Genomic DNA, 17,086 nt, shown 5'->3' with positions numbered 1-17,086 from the left:
GCTGCATCGCCCGCGCAGTCAAAGAAAAACTCGCATACTTCCCGTTCCCGTGGGATTTCCGGGATAAAACCTATCCTATGTCCTTTCTCGGGTATCAAAATATCACTATACCAAATTTCATGCAAATTGGTTCAGTAGTTAAGGCGTAATTGAGTAACAGACAGACAGAGTTACTTTCGCATTTATAATATTAAATATATTATGGATATTCATAATAACTACATATACAATAATAATATTATTGTCTTATAGACGTAATAATATATATTTAATCGTAGTGGGTAGTTTTTTCAGGCATATTAAAGATTAATATAATTTATAAAAAGTTTTCTCTCTTGGTCTAGTTACTACCTAATACCCTAAGCTAATACCTATTAGTTCTCAGTATATTGGCTTCATAGTGGAGCTTTCAATTTATCGCAACTCTTTTTGCCAAGTTGTAGAAATTAAATTCAAAAAAGCATCAATATTAAAGTACATAAGTAACTACCATCGCTCTTTTAGCAGTTTGCTACACAAGTAAACACTAGACTCTAGAAGTTATGGCGATCGTATTCAGCAGCAAAATCCTCGGCTTATTTTAGTAATATTTACATTTCTTTTACTCTATTAATAAGGGCAACTATTAGTGTGTAATTCAATAATTTTAATTTATGTGCAAGTAGAGGATCCAGTGTGATTCAAATATGTTTAATAAAAAAACATATATGTACCTACTTAATTACAATTTATCTACAGGTGTCCCACTGTTGGTATTCTAAGCTCGGTTATAGCTTTGCATACGCTGAGTACGTAAAAAATATTATTAGTATTTATTATATTATATCGATAGTATATCGAAAGTGGGACACCCTGTATAATATAAGGGAATGGACTGAAGGACTCAAATAAAACGACATTATGCTCTATTTTATATATTTATTCAGACAACGGTACACTGTGACAATAACGAACTTAAATTTACTGAACCGTTATACAATACTACATAATAATAATAATTTATCAGGTGAACTGTTTCTAAACGAAATATTTATTTGGGTACTGTCAACTACTGGTGTCACATTAAAATTAAAAACATTCAAGAATTACATCAAATTTCAGATTGTACTTGATGACAGACGAATGTATAGCAATTTATAAGTTAGTACAATATTATTGTCCGAAAAGAAACTGATTAATTATAATCATGGATGTAAAAATATTAAAATTAATTTAAACTTACACAATTATAATAAATCATAAATATATTGTGACTGAAGTTGTAGATTAAGTATGTATTATACTGAAGTAAAGAATACATTTAATTTTATTCGGACATTGATTACAACATCTAAACATCCATATATCAGCGTACCTACTTATAGTAACTTAATATCTTTGATCTCGAAAATGTGTCACATTTAGTTAGATTTAGACAAGTATGCACATTAAAATAAAAAAATAATAACAAAAATAGTTGAATAAGTATAACATAATTGTTATGACTAATACGCTACACGATGATTTTAACGTATAACTAGTTACATTTATATTATATCTGATTGATGTCTTTGCCTCCTGTTCCGTTGCGTCTCCTAAAAGCACACGTACGCGAATGTAATGCAATATCAACAGTGATAAACGTCATAAACAAGCATTATGACTACAAAAATGATAATATAAAATAACCACACTTAGTTGAAAATGTAGAACATTAATAGCTTCCTCAAAACATGCTTATCAAATGGACACAACAAACAGGAGTGACACATTAAATAATATTGACATTTAAAGAATATGTTAAGGAAACAAAAAAATATTACATATCGTTAGTTGACATCGATTGACACATTGCGCATCACTACTTACAACTAAACAGTCACATTAAATAGGTACAATACATCGACTGAAATAATATTAAAGATTTTTTGGTGAAACTATATGTAAGATCAATCAACAAAATACTTTGAGCCCATAACGGCGGTAGGAATAATCTTTTAACTAAAAATAAATAACATTATTAAACAGGTATAGCAGTAGGTACAATAAATTGTGTAAGATTTTGTTCTTTACAATTCATCTATTTTTAATAGTAAGTATCACAAAATAATGAAATAATATTTTTAATAAGAATGTTGTCATGCTACAAGCACACCGTTCGTGTGTCAAACATTATCTACTATAAACTCATAAATAAGATGCAGATACGAGTTCCCGGTACCGGCGGCCACAGGGCCTCAGTACACACAATTACAAGTAATCTTTCACTTAACTATCACGAAAGTTAACACATTTCACTTAGGTATATCGTATGCAATCGAATCGTATTTTTCACCCAGAACAATAAATAAGTTAAATTTTTATTAAATATAACTACAAAACACCGAATGTGATGTTAAACGAACAATTCAAGTTCAAACGAATGGCACTTTGCATGTCTGCATTGTAAGACTGATTTAAAATAAACATAGAATTAATTTTGATGCCGAATAGTGATCTAACGCTTGCCAGTCAGGGTATAACCACATCGGCCAAATATATAATTTTTTGTATATTTTTTACTATATAATAGTCATATGTATTTAATTTTATATAATAATTTTGAATTTTCATTATTCTAAAATTTTATAGTAACGTTCAGTACGGTCGAATGGCAGTGAGACGAGCCGCATCTACGAGATTCTTATAAAATCTTCATTTGGATCGTTGCAGATGGGCAGATGGAGGTGATTACCGCAGCGCACTCTGAGCGCACGCAACGCGCTCGGCAAGGCGAGTGCGCCCGTTGGGCACCGCGCTCCGCACAAAGAGACCCGCGGCCCGGCCCACTGCCACGGGCCGCTCCCATCCGATCATCGCCGCACCCGTTCCAACACTAACTGTGGTCAAAAAATTTGGAAGGCACTTTCTACTTTTTTCAAAAATTTTAATTTAGTTTTTGAACACATTAGCCTAGACTTATACAATAGAAAATATGCGTAGTAACATTTACCAAAATTTACGCAATACACCTGAAACGTATAGGCCATTTATATAACATTTTTTAATTTAATTTTTCCCTAGGTTAACCATTTCCAAAAGATAGCCAAAAGTTTCAACACTAAATTTGATTGTGAATGAATTCTTTTCATAATTTGGTCTTTTTTTATACCTACAACATTTTCAAACTTAAACCGAATGAGTTACTCCAAATTCCAAACAATAGTGAGATATCAAGGCCACTTAGAGACTTACTTATACACCGTTTCGAACATTCTGCGACGAGACTCGCGCGGCCGAAGCGCCGAAGCCCATGAGCGCCGGCGCTTCGCCCCCCCTCCTTTCATTATATATATTGTGTAAACGCCAACGAATACCCGCCAACAATATCTAAATCATGGTATACCCTTGCGGCAAGAAGGTCCGTATACTAATATTTTTTTTCCCGCCGAAACTATTAATAAAAATAAATTTGTATCTGTGTATGAAAGGTGCTGATAAAATAAATTTGTACATATACACCTTATTATATGTTTTTAATTTATTTTCACGCTAGCAACACTGAAGGGAATGTGAGAGCCCCGAGCGGTGGACGCCAGGCGCCGCGGAGGGCGCGCAGTGTCGCCGGCGCGATGCTACACCTAGTTACACAGCTATTCTAAGGAAATTGAAAATGTATATTCTAGCTACGAGATAGATCATTAACAGCCGTTCGAGAGATGACATTCAAACGCTCGGCGAGTGTTTAGTGCTTCTAAACCTAACGTGGGCAAGCCGATTTTCCTCCTTACATTAACGAATTATACAACGAATACAATTTTTTTTTTGTAATTTTTGTAATATAATATTTGTGATCTTTCGACATAATGTTAAACGTGTAGATAGACACAAATCCGCAGAGTCTTCTAATACGGACAAACTGGAATGGCAATTTTATTGAATAGGGAACATGCAAAGCTGTACGACACACCGAGCGAGAAATAGTTAATGCAGAGAGGTCGGTCGAGCCCCACACATCTAATTTAGCCTAACATTTGGAACAATCACTACTGGCTAAAGATACATCTATAATACATTTGGCGATCACTAATTCTACAAATATGTATGGGTGATTGGCTGCACGACGAGTGACGAGGAGTTGGCTCGGGGGAAGCCGCAAGCAACACTCACTACTACTATAGACATCGACATCCATCTGACGGGCGACGACTGACGACGACATGCAAGTGATATACATTTAATTACGGGTTATATCTAGAGCTAATTTATAATTTTGTCTTAGACATATGCATGCATTCTGCTGAAATATAGGTAATGATTAGGTATACCAAACAGTCTTTTGAATCGGGCCAAATGTTTAAAATTTTGATATCCTTACGTTTATAGATGGATCTAGGTTATATTCTTAAGCTTACACGTACACGATAGGTATATTCAAACAGGGCGACGGGCGGGTCGCGAGCGGGCCACCCGTCGCCCGCGTTTTCTAACAAATAATAATAATATGATCATCCCACTGGGATACTTACATAAATGTCTATAATATGTATAGTAAAATAATAATTATATATTATAATTAAACTAAAAATAAAGTTCCGTAGTTATACAAAATTTGTAACTAAACAACGAGCAATTTATTGCACAGTGAGTCCACTTTAAACAATTAAATATGAAAGTAATGCTGACAAATTAACGTTAAACATGGAGATAGCGTTCGTATGCTCTAGCGGTACGAGAAGCCATTTAGAAGAAACCGATGGAGTTGCGGTTCGGAACGAAATAAGGGTAAGCGGGCATCGGTGGGGGCAGGCCGACCGGCGTCTGCGACACCACCGGGCCCGCGGCCTGGCTTCAGATGTTCTCCGCACGAGCCTCCGCTTGCGCCGCCTCCATCTTCACGGGCAGCGGCGACGACATGTCCTTGCCGTTCTTGCCAAGCGATACTGGCGTCTTGGGCGGGCCCATCTCGGTGATCTCGGCCACCACGTCGCGCTCGCCGTAGCGGCTGTCTGGGCGCGGCGAGACGAAGGGGCGGAACGGGTCGGTAGGCTTCGGCGGCTCCAGGGCGTGGCCCGGCGGCGGCGGCGAGCACAGTGGCGACTCCAGGCCGGTGGACATAGGTGACGGCAGGCGCGGCGACTGCAGCGGCAGCGGCGGCAGGCCCAGGTGCGGCGGGTGGTCGGGCGGCCGCTGGGCGGCCACCACCATGTTGCACATCTGGCGGCGCAGGCCGTGCGCCACGGCGGCCACGGCGGCGGCGGCGGCCGCGTTGGGTGACACGCCGCCCTCACGCCCGTTGCCGCAGGGGACCGGATATGGACTTTGCCCCACCGTCATTACGTCCTGAAAACGCACACGCCGACCGTATTATACACTTTTATGTACAAGATGCAGTACAAAAAAGCAATTCCTTACCAAAACCCTTGTATAATACAGTAAGAAACTACTTAACATTAATCCATTGGGCTCATCGACATTTACATTCAGTCGGTGTAGGTACAAAGTATTATTATATAAAACAATAAAACACAATAACATAATTATTTCATGCAAACGGTCGAGAGCCGAACGGAATTCCAAGAAATCTTAATTAAATCTAACGCGATGGTAATCGCCAGCCAATTACAATAATTGAAGTTCGCAAAGGCATATTCGCATTAGCAGAGCAAAGGGAGGGTCATTGTGAGCAATGAATCAAACGCATGAACAATAAAAGGTGCAATTCCGTTTCTTTCGGATGTGTGGGTTTTATCGATGAAGAGAAATTGCCCTCATTAGTGGAGTGTGTATACTGACCGTGATCTGTGGATAGACCGGGAGCACCTCCTCCTTGATGTGGTGGGCGGTGTGCGAAGCCTGCGAGTCGCGGAACACGACCGCCCGGATCACGCCACGGATGTGGTCGTCCGGCCACACTCCTAGCAAGATGCGCTGTGGCCGGCCTCGACCTTTCGGCCTCAAATCTGCAACGACACACAACAGTAAAGCGTGAACAGGCAACGCACAATTACTGTTTCCCTGGGTGGCGGACGATACAACAAATGATATTATGTAAATATCTTTTGTTGATTCGGTCGAAGTTTTCTTGAAAACGTCTGTGCGCTTTTCCACGAGCGACCGCGAACATCATTCTGTCGCGGGAGTGAGATGTGGACCGCCTCTGTCATCGAGGCGATTCAACATTTGCCCGACACATTGAGTAGCATTCGATCACAATTTTTTCTATATATATTGTGCAACATTTAGCGACCCATACCTCAACATGTTGCGGAACAAATGTTGCGCCCACAACCATCTAAATTACGGTGAGATTCGCTCTTGGGTGCAAGTGCAGAGAAAGTTTCCAGAAGAAAACTTACATACACCTTAAAATAATACGTAACTAACACATCATGCTTTTAATGAATAAAAAATATTACAGTCGCATTGATCATTTAAATAAATAGTATTACTGTCGTTCTGAGTCTTACACAACTAGACAATAAAATTGACATGAGAAAAATTCGCAACAAAACAATTCGCAACGCATAACAAATATAGTGTATACGTAATATTGTGTAACTAACAACATCTCATTAGAGAATATTGCGGTTTTATAACGTATAAATAATACTTGGAAAACTAAAAAACGACATCCACTATCATGGAGTAATGAATAATAAAGTAGATAGTAGTGGCAAATAAAAAGTAGGTATTCTTCGTTAAAAGCAAAGGTGCCTTTCATAATTATTAAATTTGTATTTAAAAATATTTAATATGTGATCATATGTGATTAGCCTTCTGTGTTCTGCCAGACCGTATTTTAAAAACGAAGAACAATTATAAATTTTGCTAATAGTATCTACGTATTTATATACAGAATAAACAGTTTTCTATTGGTCATTATAGTGTGTTCCGTCCACGTATCGCGTTGGTACATAATTTACTGATGCGATCAAATGCGATATATGTATAGTACATATGTCACAACAGTATACTACGTGCGATAGAACTCAAATGAGATTCGCTAGATGGGAAGGTCGATGTTTGTGTATATTGTATTTTTATAATACAAGCAATGATTCAACTACGTTAAGTCAATTTCAACCGCGAAGTTCTGACACAATAGTAGTAACTTTTGATTTGCCACTCTCATGGAAGTAAGATTAGCAGAGGTTCGTCACATACCTGTACCACCGTCGGCGCTGGGCCCTAGCATGTTGTGGACCCGGTTGGCATAGAGAACAAACGTCGGGTATGGTATGTCGTATTTCCGTGCAGCTTGCGACAGAGACAGGCCCTCTTTGAGCACGGAGAATATAGCCTCTGCCATGGTCTCTGGGCGCCAGGACTTGAGCGGTCCACGCTCGCGGAACCGCAGATTATGCACCAAGCTCTGGTTGGTGTTCCAGCATTTCTGCCACATGGATTGCAGCTGGTACTGGTAGCTATCTACTGAAATTGAAAAAATTGTTGTATTAATGCATTGGCTTATTCGGACGCGTTGAAGAAATGAAAAAAGTAAATTACCTAGAGATTGTATTTTCTCAATATATCAGTAAACTAAGATTAAAAAAAAGCTATGTATAAATGGTTGGATATGATACATTCCAGAACAGTTTGATATATTAGATTAAACGACAAAGTATTTTCTTCTAATAATTATGTTACAAAACATTGCAAATATCCATTAATAAACAGACAGGTGGCAACAGAAGCTTTATTGTTCCAATAGTTATAGCTAATTATTTGTTTTACAGTCAATGTCAGGATGGCGGAATGCCATTATATTAAAGAAAACTATAAAGCTTTTTAATGTGTTTTTCTAGTCTAGACGTTCTAAATACATTCATGTTTTATCAGAATTCTTATTTTTCTTATGAATGCGTCTCAAATCAAAATTTTAGAATACAAAGTAGTATAAAATTCATTTTAAAAGCATCGACTGACCTGCCAAAGACGATGTGGATGCTCCAAGCCAGGCGTGGGAGTTTTCAAGTATCTTAGCCTGTGAACAATAGAGCAAAGTTAGTTACGTCGTTTTTAATGCATATAAGAACTAAATGTCTATTCTATAACAACATAATGTAAACGCAATTAATATTGTAATATGGCTCAATATGTTAAAGTCGTTGGTCAAATTACGTCGCGCAATTGCGCTTGCACATGTTTTCAATCATGCGCAGGTACTACTTAAATAACCACAAATGACATTTATTTGTAAAGGTAACTTTAGCTTTTACCGGAAGCTCTTATTATTTCAAATATTGCATTTTTACCATGTCAACGATACATATTTTACGTTTATCTATAGAGGTTAATCAAATATTCATACAGGAAATATAATTACAATATTTATAATTTATGCAAATTGTATGGGTGCTGAACGAAATTGTAGACCCAAGTTAACAACAAAATTGTACATTACAATAAGTTATAGCAGTATGTTTATAATATTCGCTTCTGAGATTTAGTCCCATAAAAGTGCATTCAGCAAACGACGAAACAAAAACGATTCACAGCACGGCAATAATCCAGAACAATAATCCCATGAGCGGTAAACGGAAAATAAGTTATTTTATTCACATAGGTGAGGATAAAAAATGATGTAACCACTTTTAAAATACGTAATAAACAATAGCAAACGCCCCGAGCGTTCCGCGTCAGACACGTCCACAACAAAACCCGTGGACTTTTTTGAATCAAAGTATTTCACCATTTCACCGTGATTTTCAACGTGTAAAATACCGCAATGTTTTTTTGTTTGACATATTCGGCATGACGTGGGGTGGGTCTATAAACAGTTGTGCTCTAGGCGTCGCATTTATTGCAGATGCATGTCACTTCTGCATGTGACTTCGGCTATCTCTTTGTGATATTAATGTGTGTCTTACATAATTGTGGTCTTAATTGAATATTTACAAAATGGAGCAAACTCTTTCGATATAAAATAAGACGAAAAAAATATAGTAGTATTAATACATGTGTGATTACATTATATAATTTTTATAGGTTATGAATTATGCACCTATCAGTCTAATCATATCAACATAATATAGTACATAATATATATAACATAATGTAGTAATTCTTTAGAAATTTTATTCAATTTTTAAAACAAAATGTACATAAATGTAATGCACCATCACCATAAAATATTATGTAACCCTTATGGTTTTGCGGGTTGTCTGGCAGAAATCGCTTACAGCGATAAGACCGCCCCCTGTACATATTTTAACTTGTATCGCACGTATTTCGTAATCCTGTTTTTTTGTGTGCAATAAAGAATTTTTCATTCATTCATTCATAGTACTCATATAGAGACAAGAAAAAGTATAGATACTTGCTTTATGAAAGGAGCGGGTACCGAGTTGTAAAGAGTTGATAAAGAACTTAATAAGCAATATACGCATTATAGATAACATTTGTTTTTAGGCAGTCTCTACCTAATCATTAGAATTAATAGGTAATTTAGGTACCAGGCTGCTGGTTGCAGTTTGAATGGAAACATTTTTCAATAAAACAAACCCAGCACTGAATTCTATCAAATGTTTCATTCACTTATGTCGTGTATATTTTCGATTTGGAACAAACACGTGTTCTACGTATACATATGTATAAATTGTTTTTCCGAGTGTACCTAATAATATTATGGGCAAGTCGCTCGCGCGGCGCATTCATAAATCTATTTTATCGTACGCGAGCAATAAATTTTATTTCGGGATCTTTAATTCTTTGTTATTGAATTGGATTTTAGTGTTTTATTTGGATAAACAAACAATACATCGGAACGTTTGAAACGGTACTTAGGGCACGTGCGCGCAACGTAAATACGACTAGTGAAGCGGTGCGGCGTCGCGCGCTTCATAAAATTTTTATTTGTAAAAACCTTTCTTACTAATTTACAGCTGAACATTACACGGCGCTTTTGTCTGCGTTCACAATTAAAAGTTCGATAAAGTTTTGTAGCTCGCTACAAAGAATGCCGCTCTTTGCCCGAGCGATTACTGGCCCAATGTAAATAAAGTGCAGTATACGCGCACGGGGCGACTCCGTAGCGACCGGTCGTAAACTTCCTGCTCGAGATCGGTAGGTGTAAATTAAAACATGAATCGATTTTTTCATCTGACCGTTACAATTGCTATCGTGAATTAAAATGAAAAACAGTAGGAGCTACAACAAAAGCGAAGAGATTCCTTTGAACTGGACTAACTGTTAAATGTAACAATATATTTTGGACGTTCTTATACGTCAGCCGGATGTGAGAACCTACTAGAAGTAAACTGAATGTAAAAATTAAGGTTTGATTGGGTGGAAAGATAAGAATAACGGCTTAATCCTTGTGGTTGTTAGCGGCGATATGTATAGATTGCAGGACATTGACGCGCGCAGTGAAATAAAAGCTATTGAGTAAGGTTAGTGCCGAAGGTTCCGGAGCTTGAAAACTGACCGGTCTTGAACTGCTTTCAACGATCTCTTGCTTGGTGGAGCGCGATCTATTGCTTCACTTGTCTCTGTCAGCCTCACTGGTACATTTACCTATTAAGTATTATAAAACGTGCAACATTATGTAATTAGTTACAAAAGAAAGCTCAGGAATATCGTGCAAGATTTTATAGAAAATAGCCTTAGGCGATGTAGAGCGCGATAGTTTTATTTTATACGAGAATAATACATTTTTAAAATCATAATTTACACGTCGGTTATTTAATAAAAATATAATAAGATCGCTTGGGATCGCATAGTTTCATGTTAATTTTCAGAATAAAAACATTCATTAAAATTATTTTTTATTTAATTTATAATAATACAACATTAAGATGGCACAGATATATGCAGAGCCTGGAAGATCGGTCTCTTTATACTTTTTATTAGGGTCAAGGGTGAGACGAGTTAGTTCAATTGATCTCAATTAGAATTATTAATATACCTTGATTACCATTAAATTGTGCGTACACTCGACCGACATTTAAATGTTCAATGACTCCTTTTGTATTTTAGTTTGTTCAAATAAATATAACTACTTACCAAGGTTATTATAATTACTTTTTTTGAAGTCTTACAATCAATTAGAATGTTTAATAAGCTCCAAACATTTTTACAGTTAAATTTATCATTGAAACATTGAAATGAAACTAATACGTTTTCATAAAAAAATCATTGTCTATCAAAGTTTTTAGTTTTATAAATTTTAAAAATTATAAATGTATATTTTATCAATGTTAATGATACAATTTTTAAAAAGTTTTTTCTGTATGCATACACTGACAATTTTCATAAAACTTTTTTTGTTAACTCCAGGATCCGATCCTGCAGTGGTGAAATGCTTCACAATGAACTTCAATAATTTCAAAATAAGTCATTATTTCATCGTAATTCGGTCATAGTGGTGTATAGCTCAAGAACACTATAATAAGCTTCCGTATTACGCAATTACACTGCACATCATGGAGAATGTGCATAATAAGTTACGCCAGCTAAATTACGCTAACATTATTCTATTAAAATAATATTCATATACGAATGGGTACAATACTCTTTCCCACATTCGCGATTGTATGAGAAAAACTCAGCGGCTCCGTAGCGCATAAAATTGTACAACAAGAATTTAATACAATTTCATTATTTTTTCAAATGTATTTTAATATGGAAACATCGCGTACGTGTATTGTAATGAAAAAATCAGACCTGCTCGTTACGAACATACGACGTGTTTTAAAACTTTGTTCGACATTAAGATATAATTTCCATAAACGCCGGTAACAAAGCCGGTCTGTGTAAAAAAATGTCGCATTTAAAATTCTTATTTTATACTATAACACTCGAAAGCCACACGTTGGTATAATAAGGAGCCATGAATTTGCTTTTATGAATTCAGAACTTTGTTACGTAGTTTTAATACATTGCATTTTTCTATTTAACTTTAAAAGCGAGTTTACGCTCAACTCAAAATTATATGTTTCGAAACTACGAGATGTAAAAAATTAATTAAAACTTTTCTACCATTTGTTAATGAGCGACTACAAAATGGATCGAAAAAGTTTTCCGAATTGTATAATATCGGCTAGCGGGAAGTGGTTATATGATAAAATTAAAGAGCTGTTATTGAAGGTCGGATCGTTTGAATCTGAGTGAATTTGTGCGGCTTTTGAGCTTTGAGTTTTGACGGATAATGCGAGACAGGGCGAGCGATTGAAGAGGCGCGCACGTGTGTGCCTCGTTACGACAATAATATTGGTTCCTGCTCCATACCGCCTGTCAGATGGATGGGCTGCACATCCGCCATCCGCCGGTCACGCCTGTATGGAATCTTGATAACGTCATTCAGTGGCGTCAGAAACAACGGCCGCCCAATGTCGCCGGTTACATGCTTTCACAGGTTCGTCATGACAATCTAGCCGTGACGATAGCTTCGGCGCATAAGATATTAAGATTAAGATAGGTATGCTTTGTTTGGTTTACTACAATATCGTCCGGCGTACCTAATATTGTACACGAAATTATCTTTGTTTTTTTTAATTGGATCAAATTGCGTAATTTTTTTAATTAAAATAATCCTGCCTAAAATGTAAGCTTTATTTTCTTATAGAGCACCTAAACGTATTTCTATCCAACTCTATCAAAATATCTTACACTTAACCTGAACTAATGCTACCGCTGAAAAGAAAAAGGCTTCTTAAAAATATCCTGCTCGAACGCCCTACTGCAGTCGCGAGATTCACGTGTGTGAGTTAGGTTTCAGTAAATACGTATGATTCATTTGTGATAGGAGAGTTAGCGAAGAATGGGGATGGAATCCGCCGAGAGGCGAAGGATAACTAATCACACATCCTCTCCACGGCGGTACGGGTGCGGTTACATTACTGCCAATAAAATATTAACAAAAAATCTTCACAAATTTTTATTTTGAACCGCTCCTTACAAAGCAGTAAAACTACGTTTCTATTTAATATCTCGTTTGAATACAGTCAATGCACGCAACTAGAAAAGAATAGGAAGAAAACTTGTCAATTTAATTAATAAATATGTAGGCTGCGATATAGATGATAGTGGTATTGTCTCTGTGGGCATTGTTCGCGAGGCAGCGAGGCCCTGACCAGGCGGGCAGCTACGTACGCTCGCCCGCTGCCGCGCCGTGCGCGCTTCTCTCAGGCCGAACCATTATCCATTTTCACATTACTGTCTTTTTGTTCCCCGTTTGATTGTTTAAGCGTGCGTCGATGTGGTATCCAATGGTTATTTTTTTCTATAGAGCTTTCACTTGAAATGGCTTCAGTCAATTGTGGAATATGTTGGTCTTATTGTTTCAGAAGAACAATAACCTTCATTTTATATGTTTACAGCGTCTGAAGGCTTAATAGGCACTTTGCGTCTATTGCACGCATCTGCCGTTGTTGTTATTGTGTCTAGATCTATTCGTGTATTCGAGTTTGTCTCTATTTCATTTTTAGGGTTCCGTAGCCAAAATGGCAAAAACGGAACCCTTATAGTTTCGTCATGTCCGTCTGTCCGTCTGTCCGTCTGTCCGTCTGTCACAGCCGATTTACTCGGAAACTATAAGTACTACAGTGATGAAATTTGATGGGAATATGTGTTGTATGAACCGCTACAAAAATATGACACTAAATAGTAAAAAAAAGAATTGGGGGTGGGGCCCCCCATACATGTAACTGAGGGATGAAATTTTTTTTTTCGATGTACATACCCGTGTGGGGTATCAATGGAAAGGTCTTTTAAAATGATATAAAGTTTTCTAAAAAACATTTTTCTTAAAGTGAACGGTTTTTGAGATATCAGCTCTCAAAGTCGTAAAAAGTATGTCCCCCCCCCCTCTATTTTTATAACTACGGGGTATAAAATTCTAAAAAAAATAGAGGTGATGCATGCTAATTAACTCTTTCAACGATTTTTGGTTTGATCAAAGTATCTCTTATAGTTTTTGAGATAGGTTGATTTAACTGTAATTTATTATATTTGCTGCTACGGAACCCTTTGTGCGCGAGCCCGACTCGCACTTGGCCGGTTTTATTTATGTTATTTATTGTTCTATTTTCTATTGCGGACTAGTCGAGTGATTAGACAACGGGGATTGATCATCCCATGGGAATAGTATACTACTTCACCATACAATGCAGTAATTTAACAGCTCCGCGATATTAAAATATCATGTCGGCAACTGAGTTGCAATGTTGGGATTAATTGTGATTTGCTTCGTATTATTAGTCTTGTTATTGTTTTCAAGCATCCAATGAAATGTAGCAGTAAATTTATAAGTTCGTTTCAGTTTGATGATCGGTAATTAAATTGCTACTTACGTTGTTCCGTATAGCTGGTTTTATTGAATAATTATTTTTTGGGGACATAATCAAAGTAACGATTTAAGCTGTCAGTGTCAAAGTTCTTTATAGTTCCAACCACAATTAAACGACAAATGTACAACATCTTTACCCTTTGACCGCAGTGCAAATTAAAATAAAATGTAATACACAAACGCATCTGACGATGATGGCAAAGCGAAAGAGAATTTAAATGAAATATAAGCGGAACTGTTTAAGTCGGAAGATCACACTCGATTCACAACGTACCGTTTATGAAGTTAGTACCGTTTACAATCTTTTATTCGTTGTTACTTCAATTACACTGTCTCATTTGTGTATACAATTTTCTGCCATTCGTATTGTCCGAGAGCTATTATTTCATGGATATATTATTAAATAATTTCGACACAACGTGTGTGTTTATGAAGTTTACGTTTAAATACGTTGTTTTACCAATTCTGAGGTAGAGTTAATAACGTGGCAGTAATGATATGGTGAACTAGTGTACTGTATGGAATTATGTCGTACCTACATTATAATATTGTTACAGCCTTAATAATGTCTTCGTTAGAACAGCAGTGGGTAAACATTTAAATTTCAGGTCGTATGATATTCGGTCTATCATGAATACTAAGTTACGTATTTAAAGCCAACCAAATGAAAGCTGTCAAGTCGTGAATATGCTGCATAATATATTATTAATTTTCTTCTGTTTACTCTCCTATTTACTTTTCTTCAATTTACAGACACTTCAAATATTAAAGCGGCAGTAAAGTCGCACATGATTCATGTGAATTAAGAAGTATGCAAACGTCCTCATAACTGTAGTTCAACGCACACATTCGGAAGTTTTAATACATCGCATTAATTACAGGCACTGTCGTATCTGTAAAGTTAAATATTAGTGAGTCGGCACTTATGCAAAACGAGTAAGATTTTATTTGACTTCGGCGTAGTTTCGGCGCTGGCGACGATGTAAGCAAGACAAACATGTTAATTATCACCCCACCCCCACCCCCCGTCACCTCGCGCCCGCCTCACCCCTCTGGCTCCCAATTACGACGGCGAGCGGGAAGGCGCAATGCCTGAATTATTTAGGGCGAACTTTGACGAACATTTGTTTTTAATTTAAAGCGACCTATACATCCGCTGGAATTATAACACTTATATATAATTCAGCGCCGGACGGAACAGGTAACTGGTGTAGATGGTCCTCAGTGAATAAAATACGAGTATAGTTTCGTATTACGTATCGGTTAAAATATTTAATGCGTCCGTGCTTATTTCATCGCGCTTACGAACAAACTCCGCTTAATTTATTATTTACGTCGAGAACCGTCAGTTTCGTGTTTAATTTATTTATATTTATTCATAGTGTAACAAGAAGTTTTCCACGTTTCCTGCGTACTTCGTCCTGTGAATATATACAACTAAATTTTACTAACGCTTCCACTAAACTTGGTAACTTCAGTAAATCCTTTGTTATTTAGACAATAACAGTTCAGTTCGGTATGTGCTAAGTTGTGAATTATTTGTTTATATATTTATAATTAACTAGTAATTTTTATTCTTTAATTGTTATTAATCTAAAACTTTACTATTCTGTTTACGTATTTAATAATATTTGTATGAACTCATAAGGGAAGGCACTGATTTCTGAGACACAGGTAACCTAGTTCAGAAGACAGAGCAAAATTATTGTGAACCGAATATGTATAATTTGCTAATAAATATTTTTTGTTTTTAATTAAATTATATAATTATTTAGTTTGATTTGTTTATAATTAAATGAAAAAAAAACAACACAATATAATTATATTAAATAATATGGACATGGAAATTATATCACCAACTTCCTAAAAATAGCTATAAATGGAATTTATATAATACTACCGGCCCGCCCCGGCTTCGCCCGTGGTACATTTTTACGTTTTCTTTCCATAAGAACCATCCTCGTACTTCAAGAAATGTAATAAAAAAAGAATTAACGAAATCGGTTCAGTTGTTCTCGAGTTATGCGCTTACCAACACATTTAGCGATTCATTTTTATATTATAGAAGATATATTTTTTTATTTTTAATATCTATGCTATAGAATTTTGAATTTTACTACTCGTACCATTTATACCTACCTATTATTCACAGAAAAATATTTACGGCAGCTCATTAAAGCACAACTTTGTGGAATTTAAACTTAGCAGGAAATCTAACAGATTATTCTTATTCGAGCTTTACGAGGAAAAGTCGAGCCGATAAAAATAAAGCTTTTTTATATTTTAATTGGCACTATATTTTCGTGGAAAATTATTATATTTTCATTTATTAAAATGAACCGTGAATAGAATTAGTATAAATCATATTAATAATTAAAACTTGTCAAATATTTTCTTATCGTTTCTTTTTGTGTTCTTGAAAACATCGCGAATGCTAAACTTATTGAAATCAATAACTAATTAATTTCATTCTACTCAATACTTATAATCTCATCTTATAGGTACATACTTGAGTATTAAAGCAAATCTATACACTCCCAAAACAAGCTTCATAATGTTCATAACCAACCCGTGCTTAACATTATCAAACGTCAAACGTACTAAGAGTAAAACTATACTGTAAAATTTCTTCTCCATAGTGCAGTATTGCAGTCCGTACGGCAACATTAACTCATAATGCATTAGATAGGGTTGTACCAAATCGCACCACCGGTTATACACGATCCCCCTGGGACCTCGGCATTAGTGATTTATGAAAACGGTCAAGTGGATTTATCTCTCTGTATGAGTTTATATATAATTCATAGGGAGAATTGATATTTTTTTATGACATTAGTC

General features: G+C 36.1%; 1 protein-coding gene across 2 annotated transcripts in view; it reads right to left on the bottom strand.

Moving 5' to 3' along the window:
* Positions 1–901: 901 nt before the first annotated feature.
* Positions 902–17,086, bottom strand: part of LOC123705510 (protein bric-a-brac 1-like) — a 199,041-nt gene continuing 182,856 nt past the window's right edge. Inside the window, exons 2-5 of one of the 2 annotated variants that reach the window (XM_045654308.1) lie at positions 7,888–7,945; positions 7,126–7,392; positions 5,755–5,921; positions 902–5,301 (exon numbers count right to left, since the gene is read on the bottom strand). In XM_045654308.1, coding sequence (XP_045510264.1) covers positions 4,810–5,301; positions 5,755–5,921; positions 7,126–7,392; positions 7,888–7,945 — 984 coding nt within the window. In that variant the 3' untranslated portion in view covers positions 902–4,809. The remainder of the gene's footprint in view (positions 5,302–5,754; positions 5,922–7,125; positions 7,393–7,887; positions 7,946–17,086) is intronic. The other variant, XM_045654309.1, reaches the window with a different exon arrangement.

The sequence above is a fragment of the Colias croceus genome, chromosome Z, assembly GCF_905220415.1.
Source record: "Colias croceus chromosome Z, ilColCroc2.1".
NCBI classification, from domain to species: Eukaryota; Metazoa; Arthropoda; class Insecta; order Lepidoptera; family Pieridae; genus Colias; species Colias croceus.
This window is presented reverse-complemented; position numbering and strand designations above follow the sequence as displayed.